This window comes from Panthera uncia (assembly GCF_023721935.1).
Source record: "Panthera uncia isolate 11264 chromosome D3 unlocalized genomic scaffold, Puncia_PCG_1.0 HiC_scaffold_8, whole genome shotgun sequence".
Lineage (NCBI taxonomy): Eukaryota > Metazoa > Chordata > Mammalia > Carnivora > Felidae > Panthera > Panthera uncia.
This window is the reverse complement of record NW_026057586.1, coordinates 72,380,405-72,395,635: the sequence shown is the minus strand read 5'-3', so window position 1 is coordinate 72,395,635 and position 15,231 is coordinate 72,380,405. Positions and strand designations below refer to the sequence as shown.

The window sequence follows — 15,231 nt, the reverse complement described above, 5'->3', positions numbered from 1 at the left end:
GCGACCTCGTCCTGGGCTCCATGATGGACAGGGACCACATGCATGCAAGAGCGTGCCCCTCACCACCCTAAGAATGGCCCTAAGCCAGGAGCCCAGGCACTGGCATGCAGAAGCTGCCAGACCACCAAACCAGTTGCCCTCTCCCCACACTCCCTGCACCCTTATCTCCATGCCCTGCCAGGCACTTCCCTACCCCAATTCACAAAGAGCAGGGTGAGTGACAGGAGGGACCAGGAGGGGCCTTTTTTTGGGGGTCATCACATTGCAGAAGTGAGAAGAGTCCCAGCCTGTCACAAGCTGGTGCTAGACCTGGGGGTGGAGGAGGAACCCAGGTGTCCCAAGTCCCACTTGGTGCAACCTGCTTCCTGCCCAATGGTCCTGTGCTCTTCCCCAGCCCTCCTCTTAGGACTACAACCCCTTCCTAAGAACCCCATACTCACTCCATAATGAAGACATCCTCCAGCGACTCCTGGGGCCTTTCCTTGCTCTGGGTCTGGCTCAGATCAGGTGGCGGCGTAGATGGCAGGCTGTGCCCAGTCACTCTCCACCCCTCACCCTTCTGACCCACCCTCACAGCCCCCCAGCTCCCAGCTCTATCTCCACACTCAGCCTGCTCTCCCACAGTGCGAGCCAGGCCCAGGGAATGTGGAGCCCTGTCCTCCCAGACCCCCACCCTGCCTCCTACACAGATGCACTAGCTGTGGCCCAGCAAAGTCCTGACTCCGTAGGCTCAGGGCTCCTATCTAGTACTTTCCCAATGGCCTGGAGCAGGCCCTGACTAGAATCCACCCCTTATCCACCTGGTACAGAGCACAAGACCCCTTATATCTGCCCCATCCTCCATTTAAAGGACAACCCAAACCAACTCAGGTCAAACCAAGGGTGGGAGAAGTGCAGCCCAGCAAGAATAGGGCCAAGGAGCTGGCCACTGTGTGTCACCAGAGCATGGCCACCCACGGCCGAGGACCCCACCCTGCGAGGCTGTGGATGGAGGGGTGAGAATGCTTCTGTATCTCTCCCCTTCCAGAGAAACGTGTTTTCCTGCTTTCACCCATCAAAGCCACCACCACCCCGCCCCCCCCTGCCCCAAAGAGGTTCTAGAAACTTCCCTTAAGTCAAAGTGGAAACAATTCCCTCCCCAGAGAGCTAACCAGGGACAGGAAGAACAAGTGCTAAGTCTAGGGAGGCAGAGGCCTCGGGCTGGTCCCACTGGGAGCCACCAGGCTCTAAGCAGGTTAGGAAGTTGGGCTACAAATGGACTCCTCTATGGTCCACCTCAGTCTGCTCCTGAGGCAGCAGGCCTAACAGGCAGGAGGGATGTTTGAGGGAGGGCAGCCCCCACACCTAAGGGGTAGCAGCTGAGGGAGCCTGTGCTGTCCCTTTGCCCAGGGGTGCTGGGTGGCATCACCCCTCCTGCCGATCACAGAACAACCACAGCGAAACACACAAGCTCACCCCAGGCCCCACAGCTGGTGAGTGGGGAGAAGCTGGAAACACACCCAGTCCTAGCTCAGTCCTCACGCCCAGCCCTGTAACCCAAGGGCTTGGGTGCTGCACTCTGGAAGCTGGGCCGAAATGGACACTCATGGCTATCAGCACCGTTTAGGGGACTCTTGAGCACTCACAGGACATACCTCAATTCAGACCGTGGGCTCTGGGGCTCCCCAGGTGTGTGTTCAGTTACTGGACAGATGCTGACCCTGGGGAGGGGGGTCTCAGGCCCAGGAAGGGCCTCCTAGGTCACTGAGTGTCCGGCAGGAGGCAGCCCCACGGGACCCTCTGCATGTGACATGTTACATGTGCAATGTGATAGGACCTGGTGTTGTTCTGGGCTGCACTCTGTGGATTCATCATCATTCCACACAAGATACACAGGAAAAATAAGGCTTGACTGGTTTGGTTGCCTCTGAGTGGTATAATTATCGATTTTTTGTTTCTCTATAATTTTATATATTCTGAAAATTATCTCCAAGATGATGCATTGCTAAAAAAAACAACAACAAAATCTCCAAGCCAAGGCACCCTGCCCCCCACTCTGTTCCCCAGAACAGCACATGTCTGGGCTACAGTTTGGGAATGCCAGGGCTTCTGTTCTTGTAGGGCAACTTAGACTGTGCTTCTGGGGTCTTGGTATCTGTTACACAATCTCAGTGGTCCCAGGGCCACCCTTGTCTCAGGCCCGGGCACTTGGTCATGCCTGGTGGCTCTGCACAACAGCCCAGGGTGGGACCTATCACACACCTCCTCCGTCCCTCAGGTCCTTTCCCCACAATGTTTCCTGGCCTATGAGCTGAAGGGGAGGGGGAGATAAAGGGGACAGAGCCTGGGCTCAGGTGCCCTCCTCTTGCCAAAACCCAGTCCCAGGAGGCTTCAAGGGTCCTGTTCACACATGTCAGAGGGGCAGCTGGAAATGTCGAGCTAGAAAAGCCCAAGCCTGATGTCTTTCAGCAATTTTAATACATTTGAGAATATTTCATAGAACAAAATAAAAAAGTATTGTCAGTCAGCAGAAGCCCATGGTTGAGGGATACAGAAATGTAACTGGCCCTTTTGCAGTAAAGCTTGTGCTTGAAGGGAGAAGAGGCAAAATGACTTCCTGGAGGCTTCAGGTCAAGTGCCACTGGACCAAAAGCACCTCACAGTAGCACTTTTAGGTATGTATGACCATCTAGAATTATCCTATAAAGCCAACATCATAAAAAGAATCCTATTAGAAAAAGCAAAAATCACGCTTCTAGAATCTTCTCACCTGTGGACCCACATGCAAAATGTGGGCAGCCCAGACAGACACCCCTGCACAGCTTCTTGTCAGAGAGACAGAAATGGGCCTTTAAACAGGTGGGCCTCGTCCCGGCACTCCCCGCGGCCACCCTCTGCCCTGTCACTGACCTCACTGGCAGCCTTGTGAGCACAGCCCCATGCCTACCAGCATGAGTTGCCAGGGCTGGCTCGCTTGGCTAGGAAGGGACAGATGTGTGAACTGCAGATCCAGGGAAATCTTTTCCTTCACAGAACAAAAAAGCACCCCCCAACACAATAAATAAACAAAAACATGGCCGCAGATCGGACATACTGGGTCCAGACAGGAGCACAGGCTTCCATGAGGGCGAATGAGAGCCAAAGCGGAACTCAGAAAGACCAAGTGGAAAGACACTGAAAAACAATTAGTTCTCACCTAACAGTCCCTCCTGTGACAGCACAGGGCAACTGTCAACAGAACAACAGAAATCAGAATAGAACCTCGTCAGGAAGGTTGAGACAGGTACCATCTCCCAGGGTCTTCCAGTGTGCCCTGGGGCTGGACTCTGCTGACCTCTCCTTCCTTAGCTGAAAATAGGCATTTCACAAAGAGCCTCCAGTTGGGGCAGCAGGTTAGGACCTCTGGGCAGGGCTGATGGGCACTTACCAGCCACCTGACTGTGGGCCAGCAGGCCACATGCACACAACACACAGCCCATTTCACAATAACCACATTCTTCTCTAGGCTACAGACATATCAAGTCCTAGTCAGGAACACCACACTTGAACGCAGAACCCTCGGCCCATGTGTTGGCCGGGCACCTTCTTCGCATCCTGTGGTTGGGGCAGTGATCCTGCTTCCACTGGTGGCAACTCTTCCTCATGCTGCTTTGCAGGTGCCAAACACAGCTGTGTTCTAGAAGCAACAGGTCTTGACACTGTTTAAACCAACAGCTACTGTGTTAGGCACACATGAGATGCAGGCTCCCGGTTCCCAAGAAGGGCTGAGTCCCAGTCTGAGAGTCATCTCACCAGGACACCTCATGATAAGGCTTTGGTTCCGCTGCACAGAAGAGGTGCTGGTGCGGCTGCCTGTCACTCGGAACCTGGAAGGTGGTGTGGCAGGGGACCAACTCCATCGCTGGGCTGCATGTCATGAGCCCTGAAGACATCTGCTGTAGCTGTGTATGCAGTGGCCTCCAAGACCCCCCTTGCAAGGAGAGTTAAGGCACTTCCTTAAATTCTTGCCTAGGAGGATTTCGTCTGAGTGACTCAGAGTGACTTTAAATTACACTGTCTGGGCTGCCTCCAGCTGTTTAGCTTTTTCTCCTGCTATGTCCGACTTCATTTCTGGCTTTCACCAGGCTAATGTCCAGATTTTGTGTTTTAGCTCTACGTTCAAGAAACAAATTTAACTTTGGTACCAATAGAACAGGAGCTTTTCCCCCCAATATTGCTCATAAGAAAAAAAAAAAATTTTAACCAGAACTCCTTTTGACCAATTCTTTTGTCCAGAAACCTAATGCCAGAGCTGGGTTTCCAAGCCCCTTCAAGGCTGAAGGACAGGTCGGCAGAGGCGTGACAAGGGGGACCCAGCAGCAAACCAACCATTCAGCAGCAGCAGACCCTTTGAGCCAGGAACTTGAGTCGCAATCATTTGTTAGCTCAAGTTGCAAACACTTAAATCACACGGGCCAGGACAGCCCTGTCACCCGGAAGCGGTGGCCATCCCACTGCCATGGGATGCACGCCTTGAAACTGAGCCCACGTCCAGGGCCGTGGCCTGTTCACCCAGCCATCTCTGCCAGGTGCCGACTTCCCTGCCCAGTTCTCCCAGGTGACAGAACCTGCGCTGGCAAGGAGTCCAGAAGAGCTGCAGCTAAAGCTTTCACTAACCCCCTGTGAGCTGCCCACATCATTTCACCCCCTTCCCCAAGTTTAGCTGTGCGTGAGCCGTTTTTTACACCCCGCAGCACTAATGTAGTTCAATATTCTCTTCAGAAAAGAAACTCCGCAGCAAACAGCGTGTGTGATGTGCATTGAGCCCACGCCGACCTCTGACCTGACAGGTCATGTACGAGGAGCCCAGTGTGAGCCGTGGGCCACAGACGCCTGAGTTCTCCCAACTCAGAGGCCCCGGCTGAAGGCTCACACGCTGCGGGGCAGCCCAGAGAGTCGCTGAAAGCTTTACGGGGTGCATAGCTAATGGCGTTGGTGTCACTTGGTAATGGGGAGAGTCCTTCTGGTGTGCTCAGGTTTCAAAGTACTTGTAGATTGCTGTCACGTAAAGCATCACGCTTTGCCAATCAGGCCGCTCGGTCCGGACCATTTCATTAATGTCCTGGCGGAGAAGGAAGAGACCTGCTTAGAATCCCAGGTCACCTCTGGGCCCATCCCAACAGGCTCCCCCCACAGCTGGGGTCGGAGGCTTCGACTCTGGGCTAAGCTGGATCATACCCACCAAAGGCCTGGCCAAGATGCCTGCTCCATCGCTACCAAGTGTGCCTGCGAAGTGTCAGCATGGTCCCTGAGCTGCCTGTCTGTGCCCGAGCCCTACCCCAGAGTCCCACACCGGGGTGCCCATGCTCCCGGCCACAGCCCTCCAAGGCTGGCTTTTGTCTTCTTTGGGGCCTTGCTCTCTGCCTACCTCTCTTAAACCCCTCCACATGGTGGCTTCTGAGAGCCCTTCTCACCCTAGTCTCTGTCCTGAGAGAGTCTCTGTGGGCCCAGGGCTCCCAGAACTCAACTTTCCAATGTCCTTCACCATGGCAACCATCTGAAATCATCAAAGACACTGTTCTCTAACTGTATCCTGCAGAATATCAGTGATCTGTGAGATGCCAGCTGATGAAACCCAAGACTTGGATATATGACTAGAAGACCCCAAAAGAGTTTCACTGTTGCTGAAGAACATCCATGACTTTTCAGGGGAGCCATGCTCAAGAGAACCCGTGGAACCATGGGTGAGGGACACAGAACATGTTGCCACAGCCAGCACAATGGAACGGGCCACCCAATGGTGGTATAGAAAAAAGAAAATACGTTTGTTCAATGTAAGATCTTGACTAAAAGCTCTTTAGGGTGGGGAAACGGACAGCTTTTTATATGTTAGTACTTTACATGTGATATAAAATACCCAGCTAACGGGAAACATTTCAATAATGGTAATTTCTCTTTCTCTCTGTACAGCTGAATAGAGGACATATTTCTGTCAATTCAGAAGATACAACTTCTGGGACTTTACATGAACACTCCTGTGGGGTAAATATGAATGTAAACACTTCTTCAAAACCATCCAACGGTTACAAATGAGGGTAAGGGGTGTCCTTGAGTCCCTGACCCAGTCCCACAGGGCTCTTTACTCTGTGGAAATCTCAAGCTGGGCGCCCTGGACAAACACCTCAGTAGAGTTTATGTATATAATGAAAGTGTCTCTAGGTGTGGAAGTACTGGCTTTGCATCTGGACGCAGTATTTTCTTCAGAAAGTCAGACATAGTGACAAGGTGAGAGCTCTGACAGAAGCATGTGTGGTTTGAGCTACTGTGGGCACTGAGCAGAGGCCTAATGACCCTGAAATGTGGGCTCTCTACAACTAATTTCTCACACTGTGAGTGGCATTTGCCACAGCACTTGTGAAGCGTGACATACCTGCTCCACCTCTAAAGTCTCCTTCCTCGAATCGCACTCGCCTCCTCTCCCCCTAGCATGACAAAAGGCAGACAAACCCACAGGAATGCATCTCTGACAGTGACATGTTATTGTCATGAGATTCACCCGAAAAAGAAGGTGACTCTAAGGAAGTCAAAGTCGCTGGGGCTGTGGTCAAGATGACTCCACCCACCTCAGGTGCTTCCTCAGGACGCACAAAGCGCCCACAGGACTGAGGTGAAACCCCTGCCGGGGCCCCTCTGGCAGGATGCTCACTCGGCCGGCCAGGGCCTGTGTGGACCCCTGTCTCGCCCAGTAGCCACCCAGGAACTCTCTTAATGAGAAGGAAGCTCTTCCCAACAAAAGAAGGGGCCTGCCAGTGACTCACCAGTGTGGATTTGATGCCGACGCTCTCAGCTGCCTGAAAGGCCAGGGTGAAGTTCCTTCGCTGTAAAAGAAACTGTGTGACTGGAGTGGACAAGCGAGGCCAGGAGGAAGGCAACCTGCACTACCTGTGCTGCCAGGGAAGATGGACAGCCACCTCCACTTGGTGCCAGAACAAACCTACACTGGAGCCCCTGAAGCCCCCACCTACCCTGACCACCCCTCCGCAGGGCCCACCCACTCCTCTGGTGACCGGCTGTAGAGCAATCTCCACAAGCCCCTTCTTTCCTCGCTGTGGAAAAGGGATGCTTCTGACACATCAGCCCTGAGCTGCCTGGACCTGGACCCCAAAAGCTGATCAGAAACACCTGTCAAATGAGCTTCCTCCCCAGGGGAAAATCTTCAAGGGTTATCTGAGGGCAGGAGGGGACCAGAGGAAGGCTCGGGCTTGGGACCTCTCCTAGTGCCCATCTGGATGAGGGTTCTCCCCAACCTGTCTCCAAGCACCTCCCTGAGTGGGACACCCGGACTGCACAGGGCTGGTGGGAGGCTGGCCTGGTGTGGTGAGAGCCCTGCCCAGACTGCTCATGCCTTGAGCAGTTCTCCGTGGCCAGTTCTTGGTAAAACCCTCAATTCTAAATATCATCACCCAGGAAGGCTGACAGCTCCCACAGGGAATGTTGTCACTTGGGGAATTCTGAACCCACCAAATGTCCTAGAAAGGTTGGTCAGGGACTGGCTGGCTCAGCACAAATAACTCAATCCCAGAACAAAACTGAGCTGGGATGAGGCCACTGTGAGCCAGCAATGTGACTTGGGTCCTGCCAGTGGAAGGCTCTGCCTCTCCTATGCGGTAAGGACTCCAGGAGCTGGCCATTCCACAGCCGGCCTACCTTATCTTGGCTGTTCAGCTCTTGATATGGAATGTGGGCCGGAAGGTACGTATGCAGGAGAGCACAGAAGGCCAACCCGTCATTCCAACTGCTGCTGAAGTTTGTAATGTCAATATTCTGAAGGAAAAGAAGAAAAACAGGTAAGTAACGCACGTTGTGATCTTCTGAGGAGGACGGTAAGGAGGAGAAAGGAGGCCTCGGATGCCACGTGGCCTCCAAATGCCAGGCAGGGGGAGCTTCCGGAGAAAGCACAGAGTGCTAGGGGCCATGTCCCAAGACCAGCAGGTGTCAGTGACTGGCCTTGTAGCAATTCCCCACTCCATCCTATCCACCACCTACAGATTGCTGCCACCTTGGTGGCACACGTTTGAGCCACCTCCTCTTCACGTGAAGAACAGTGGGCACAGGGCACTGTTCTGGCAGTTCTGCAGCATCGTGGGGCCCTGGGGAGCAGAGTTCTACGCTGAGAAGTTATGATTCAGCCTGACCTCCCCTATTAGGGCTCAGGCACAGATTTATAGTACATAAAAACCCCTGTGTTCTGAAGGCATCAACAGCTGCCATCTTGCATTAGGAGACATTGGGAGCTGATTCATGCTGGGGCTGTGTGCGTCCCCACAGCGCTTCTCCCAGATCACCTCGACTTTCTTGTAAGAGGTACCTCATTCCATATTTATAGTATAATTATTTGCAACCATAAAAGTAACATATTCAGAATAGTTGACTATATGGTAACACAATTTGGCTAATGTGTAGCCTTTACCTTTACTTGCGAGAATTCTTTTTTTTTCTTTGAGAGAGAGAGAGAGAAGAGCATGCTCACTCGAGTGGGGGAGGGGCAGAGGGGCAAGGGGAGGGGCAGAAGGACAAGGAGAGGGGGAGAGGGAGAGAGGGAAGGAGCGGGAGGGAAAGGGAGAGAGAGAGAGAGGGAAGTAGGGAGGGAGGGGAGGAGAGAGAAAGAGAGAAAAAGAGAATATGAATCTTAAGCAGGCTCCACACTCAGCCCAGAGCCTGACTTGGGACTTAGCCGTGAGATCATGACCTGAGCTAAATCAAGAGTCTGATCCTTGGGGCGCCTGGGTGGCTCAGTCGGTTAAGCGGCCGACTTCGGCTCAGGTCATGATCTCACGGTCCATGAGTTCGAGCCCCGCGTCGGGCTCTGTGCTGACAGCTCAGAGCCTGGAGCCTGTTTCAGATTCTGTGTCTCCCTCTCTCTGACCCTCCCCGTTCATGCTCTGTCTCTCTCTGTCTCAAAAATAAATAAATGTTAAAAAAAAAAATTAAAAAAAAAAGAGTCTGACCCTTAACCTTCTGAGCTACCCAGGCACCCCATAAGAATCCTTTAAAAAAATTTTTTTTTGTTTCTTTATTTTTGAGAGAGACAGAGACAGAATACCAGTGGGTTAGGGGCAGAGAGGAAGACACAGAATCCAAAGCAGGCTCCAGGCTCTGAGCTGTCAGCACAGAGCCCGATGCGGGGCTCGAACCCACGAGCTGTGAGATCATGACCTGAGCCGAACTCGGACGCTCACCCGACTGAGCCACCCAGGCGCCCAAGAATCCTTTTGAAAGTAAAACTCCACAATTAAATTTTGGAAATTCACACACTTTATATAAATGCCACAAACTGAAAAAGCGAGCACTTCCCAAACACCTCTTATTTAAGGTCACACTGTTCTTTCATGCAGACTTCAACTGCATCAAGGGTTAGTTCTTGGGGGGGCTGGGAAAGCCCACATTTTATTATTGAAGGCAAACCACCCGTTCCTGGGTACAGGTTCCTACTCCTTCCTGGGACAAGTGATCACACAATATGAATACCATGTGTACATGTACAGAGTTTTACAAACTTTGCCATCCCTGACCCTGGTTTACAGACTGTTAGGTTCTCACACCGAGTAGGGGAATGGATGAGGGGCAGGTGGGGAGGACAGGACCAGGCCTGGCAACTGGCCCTTCGGGAAAGACAGTCTTAGTCCAGACTCAGCAGCTCTCAGGCAGTTTCCTTACAAAAGCAGCAAGCAATGTGGAAGAGCACAGAGCTGAACTTTTCATAAGCTTTTATCATCCAAGTGAATTCTGGCCCTCGAATGCAGACACCCAGAATGCTGCCCTCTGGGGGCGGGGGGGAGGGGGGGGCTTCTACTCAAACATAAGCCGTCAAAAAGGCAGCAGCTCTGTGGGCAATTATTCCAGAGGTCATTTCCCCTCTGTAACCTGATTATTTGGGGCAGCCAGTCACGCTGATCTGGCCTGAAATCATTGTTCATAAACTGTGGTGAGAGAAATTACCAGATTAAAGCACAAAAGGATACAAACCTGCCAAGAGTCACAGGGAAGATCGCAGTAAGCTTTCAGGGCCATCTGACTTGGCCTCAAAGAGTGCACCCGCCCACCCTCCCCCAGTGACTGGGGCCTGACAGGTCTTCCCCGCCTCGGTGCTGCAGTCCCCACACTTCCTGGCCACGAAGACACAGTCCAAATAAGCATGCCTGTCCGGTTCCCGACAGCCCCTCCCCGCCCCCCTCCAGGGGACAATACCAGTCACCACCTCCTTTAAGGGCGCCGTGCAACCAGTGGTGTCTGACAGTTACTGCTGAGCCGCCACAGCAAACGTGCCGCTTTCATCTCACATGAATCTCAGGAAGCAGCCAGCCAAGGGGCGCCAGCACCATCTGGGAGGAAACTGGAAGTAGGGAAGGGAAATGACCTGTCCAAGGTGCTGGGCTGGTAGCAGGGAGGATTGAGTGTCAGTTTAATTCTATCACCCGGGAGCAGTTTTAGATAAGGAGGCTGGGGCGCAAGGAGGCCCAGGTCCCAGAGCTGATCTATGTGGTTATTCAAACTCAGGCCTGTCCAAAGCCCATCCACACTCCAGAAATCAGACTAGATCTCATGACAAGTGCCCTGATCAAAGACCCGAGGGCACGGAGTATCACTGTGTGGAAAGCAGGGCGAGAAGCTTCTTAATGACTGTCCAAGGCCTGTGGGAGGCCAACAGCAACATGTGGCTGCTAAGGACTCCCAACCCTTGCCCCCAGAGGTCACATTCATTTCTGGAGGAAAACAAATCTCTACTTCCTGCTGCCGCAGCCCCCTCTTCCAGCTCCTGAAAGTCAGGCGTCTGGCAGAGCTGCCTACGTGCCTGGCTTCCCAGCACCTCCAGAGGAAACTGCTGCGCTCCAGCTCCCCAGCTGTGGGAACCCCAGCCTTCCCCAGCTTCCTCAACACAAACCCAACCTCAAACCTGGAACCTCCAGGCAGAGCAGCGACTTCATTTACAAAACATGCCAAAGATATTTAAACAATGAGGAAACAATGGCTTCTTGAGTTTCAGGGCAGGGGGTGCTAACTTTGAAGTACCTGACTACCAAACTTCCAAATCAAAACAAACTCCAAACCCAGGCAGGCTGGCAGGTGTCACTGTCCCCGCCAGCTGGAGGCGAGCCAGGCTGGGCGCTGTACCCAGCAGGGACACTGAGGCCAACATGCAGGAAACCCAAGTGAGACCTTCAAATGCCCTGTCCCCGTCCTTCTATCTCCTACCCCCTCCAGAGAGACCCTGGGGGAAAATGAGGCCAGTGCTTCAAAGGAAATGGAGAAAAGCCTAAAATCTGAGAAAGCAGGCCTCAGGCAAGGCTGCCATCACCCCATGCCACCACGGCTGTGCTGGGCCTGCACCCTCTGCTCCCAATCTCACTGCTTATTCATTTAAAAACAAATTTTTTTTAACGTTTATTTATTTTTGAGAGAGAGACAGAGAGCATGAGCAGGGGAGGGGCAGAGAGAGAGGGAGACACACCATCTAAAGCAGGTTTCATGCTCCAGAGTTGTCAGCACAGAGCCTGACGCAGGGCTCAAACTGAGATCATGAGCTGAGTTTAAGTCAGATACTTAACTGACTGAGCCAGGCGCCCTTCTGCTTGTTCGTTTTTGATGTTCAGGGCTGGGATATCAATCTACTGTGAAATAATGCAGACTGAACATGGAAAAGTCTATAAACAATGAAGCTGGTTCTCTGAGGCTGAAAAGGGTGCTAGAAAATCCAGATGGGAAGACAGGAAAGTTCTGCTGGCTTCCTCTCTGGAGCTCTTAATTTTGAGGCTATTAATTTAGGCTTAAGAAGCCACCTCGTCACAAAGTTATCTGTAACAGCCTTAGGACTTTCACAGATATACTTTTTGGCATGTTTATTTCACAAAGGATGTCTAGGAATGGACCTTCTATTTTCAAAAAGTGGCATTTTCAGTGCATAAGGGAAGTCCTTGACTGTAAAACCTAAGTGTACTTCTCCCTGGACAGAAGGGCCATTTACACCTTACAGATTACCACAGGGGCTGCGGTAGGATCAAGGGCCTTCCCCCCCTGGATGTGCCCTGACTCCTACATGGATGGCTTCTTCAGCAGGCCAGCCAATACCTATAAAATGAACTATTCTTAAAGCCCAAAGCATGATGTTTTCAGGGAATACACATACCAATGCTTTTCTTACTGTTCACTATTCACAGGTACTGATACTAACAAGCTCTCTAAGAAGGGAACAGTTTTCTTTTTCTTTTTAAAAATTTTTTAATTTTTAATTTTAGAGACAGAGAGAGCACAAGTGGAGGAGAGAGGCAGAAGGAGAGAGAGAGAATCTTAAGCAGGGACTTGATCCCACGATCCTGGGATCAAGACCCGAGCCAAAATCAAGAGCTGGACTCTCAACTGACTGAGCCACCCAGGTGCCCCCAATTTTGTTTTTAAAAGAGACACAGAAGTAGTAATTACAAAAATAGAGACATACAGTAGTAATTATAATGCAAGTTTCTTTAACAAAAATTTTTTTAACGTTTATTCATTTTTAATTAATTTTTTTTAATGTTTATTATTTATTTTTGAGAGTGAGACAACATGAGCAGGGAAGTGGCAGAGAAAGAGGGAGACACAGACTCTGAAGCAGGTTCCAGGCTCAGCACAGAGCCTGACACAGGCTCAGACCCACGAACCGTGATACCATGACCTGAGCCAAGTCAGACGCTTAACCGACTGAGCCACCCAGGCGCCCTCAATGTTTATTCATTTTTGAGAGACAAAGAGAGAGAGCACAAGCAGAAAAAGGGAGAGAGAGGGAGACACAGAATCTGAAGCAGGCTCCAGGCTCTGAGCGGTCAGCACAGAGCCTGACGCAGGACCCCAACCCACGAACTGTGAGATCATGACCTGAGCCGAACGAAGTCAGACACTCAACCAACTGAGCCACTCAGGTGCCCCTATAATGCAAGTTTCTACTTAATGAATTCAGATTTTGCATTCAGTTTTCAGGTCAATTCAGGACTTTTCTACTTTTCTAGAGAAGTCTATGTTTGGATTAGGCGGACAAAAATGAGAGGCTTATGATACGTGCCAGAACAAAAGTTCAGGAAAGCATTCAGCACAGACTCAAATGAGGCACTTTGTCGCATTTTCTCCCACAGCCGCACGTCCTCCCATCCAGGAAATGTCCACTAAGAGATCTGATGGGGCAGATGGACGTGGCCTGCTTCACAGGCCCATCTGTTGTCCTTTTCACTATCATAAAAATTCAGACCAGACACCTAACACCCTCACGCCCCTCCATAGGATTGGCTGGGTGATTCCCACTCATTCAATTCTTGACCTGGGCCAGAAGCCCTCTCCTACTCCTGTGACTTAGATATGATGCTGTCCTTTGTCTGTGGCCTTCAGGTAGCCCCACTTTGGTGTGTGTTTATATGCACTGAGAGTTGAGCGGTGGAGTAAGAGAGCAAAAAAATTACACAAAATCTCCACAGAAAAAAATTAAAAAGTGTCATAAAACATCTTAAAATGTTTTAATTGGTCTGAAGCTTAATTAAGGGCCATAAAATACACCCCCAAATTCCACATGTTCTTTAAATAGTTATTAAGGTTCTGATCTATTTAAGGAAATGCCACTTTTATGGGCACAGGGCAAAAAGCCAAATACCATGATTCATCTCTCTGCTCACATCAATTTCCTTCTGCCCGTCTCAACTGTGGAAGAGTGGGATCACAGCCAAACACAGACAGAGAGGCCAGGTCCTTCCTGCGACTGAAGATGCTGGGAATGCTACCTGCTGGGGGTCACAGCCCAGCCTTCAGGAGACACAAGTGAATTACAAACAAAACCAACCCTGCCCAAGGTGCCTCAGCCCCAGGCCATGGGTCAAGTTCTGGAGGGTGTGTGGAAACCTGAGAGAGGCAGGCAGGAGAGGGTACCTTTAAATATGTGGTATGGTAGGGGGATGTGAGGTCTAAATAGCATGAGGCTCTTGATCTCAGGGTCGTGAGTTCAAGCCCCACACTGGGTGTAGAGATTACTTAAAAATAAAAACTTAAACAAACAAATAAATAAAATAGAGGGAAAAAACATCAAGAGACAGTATTTACCATTGCTGGTAGTGTTAAACACGGAGGCCTCAGAAGACTCTGGATGTAACCAGCAAAAGCCTGCTTGGTGCCCAGGGCTGCCACGGTGTGAACTGGCAGGCCCACTCTGGCTGCAGATCTAAGGGAGGTGTCCTGGGGACCTTAGTGCTTTCTCCTTTTTGAAGGAGAGCTAAGCTCTCTCTGCTCCAGGTCAGAGAAGGAGAGGGGAAGGGAGGGGAGGGGAGGGAAGGAGGGCAGCATATATCCATGAGGCTTGCTCACCATGGAGTCCAGTGTTGGGACTACGTGGTAAAGAGGGAGGAAGGAAGGAACCAGCAACCCTGAAGACAGGGCCCTGCAGCTCGTGCCACTTGTCAGGGAGGGGCTTCTAATAAGGACCTTTGATCTTCACTGTGCATCAGAATCACGTGCAAGGCCTTTCCAAGGCCACATGTTCAGCTCTACCCCAGAGAGGCTGACCCAGTTGTCTGGACGTTATTTTCGTTAAAGGTCCCCAGATCACCTGAGTCAGGACCACTGATCTAAAGACTGACAGCGGTGGAAGTGCAGTGGATGGGAACATTTAAAGGTGAAATCCGGGAGTTCATGATGATGCTCACAGAAGCACACCCAGCCCAGCTTGGAAACCACTCACAGTCTTGAGGGCTGGGAAACCAAGGGAGAGGATCAAGCACCGGATGGAACTTCCCCGACCAAACTGGATGTCAAAGCAATTAAACAGCTGATGAAAGAGTTTGTGAAGAGGAATTCCAAAGAAGCAGGAGTGACTGACAGAAATGGAATGGTACCATTTGGCAACAGTGATGATGAGTGGCCAGGACCATCTCAGAAACACAGAGCCAGTCCTGCTCTGCTCTATCTGAAAGGGCAGGACACAACTCCACAACTGAGGTGTTTCTGCCAAAACCTGGAACCGGAATCAGATCTAACCTGTAGTTCTATTTTCCAGCTTATATTAGGGAGAGCAGCACAGGGATGTAGTCAGCAAAACCTAAAATGTAGAACTCTATAGAATACATGATCCACTTCCCTCAAGAGGACAAACTGAAAGGAAAAAAAACGGGGGTGAATTTTACGATTAAAATAGACTTAAAAGAGGTATGTTATCCAAATGCAACGTGTGAACCTTATCTGGATCTTATTTGTAACAAATCAATG

At 51.1% G+C, this 15,231-nt stretch overlaps 1 protein-coding gene across 2 annotated transcripts in view; it reads right to left on the bottom strand.

The window, feature by feature from the left end:
* Nucleotides 1-2,438: 2,438 nt before the first annotated feature.
* The window catches only part of SPECC1L (sperm antigen with calponin homology and coiled-coil domains 1 like), a 140,917-nt gene continuing 128,124 nt past the window's right edge, over nucleotides 2,439-15,231 (bottom strand). For both annotated transcript variants that reach the window (XM_049619114.1, XM_049619113.1), the window contains exons 14-16: nucleotides 7,666-7,782; nucleotides 6,777-6,836; nucleotides 2,439-5,080 (exon numbers count right to left, since the gene is read on the bottom strand). In XM_049619114.1, coding sequence (XP_049475071.1) covers nucleotides 4,991-5,080; nucleotides 6,777-6,836; nucleotides 7,666-7,782 — 267 coding nt within the window. In that variant the 3' untranslated portion in view covers nucleotides 2,439-4,990. The remainder of the gene's footprint in view (nucleotides 5,081-6,776; nucleotides 6,837-7,665; nucleotides 7,783-15,231) is intronic.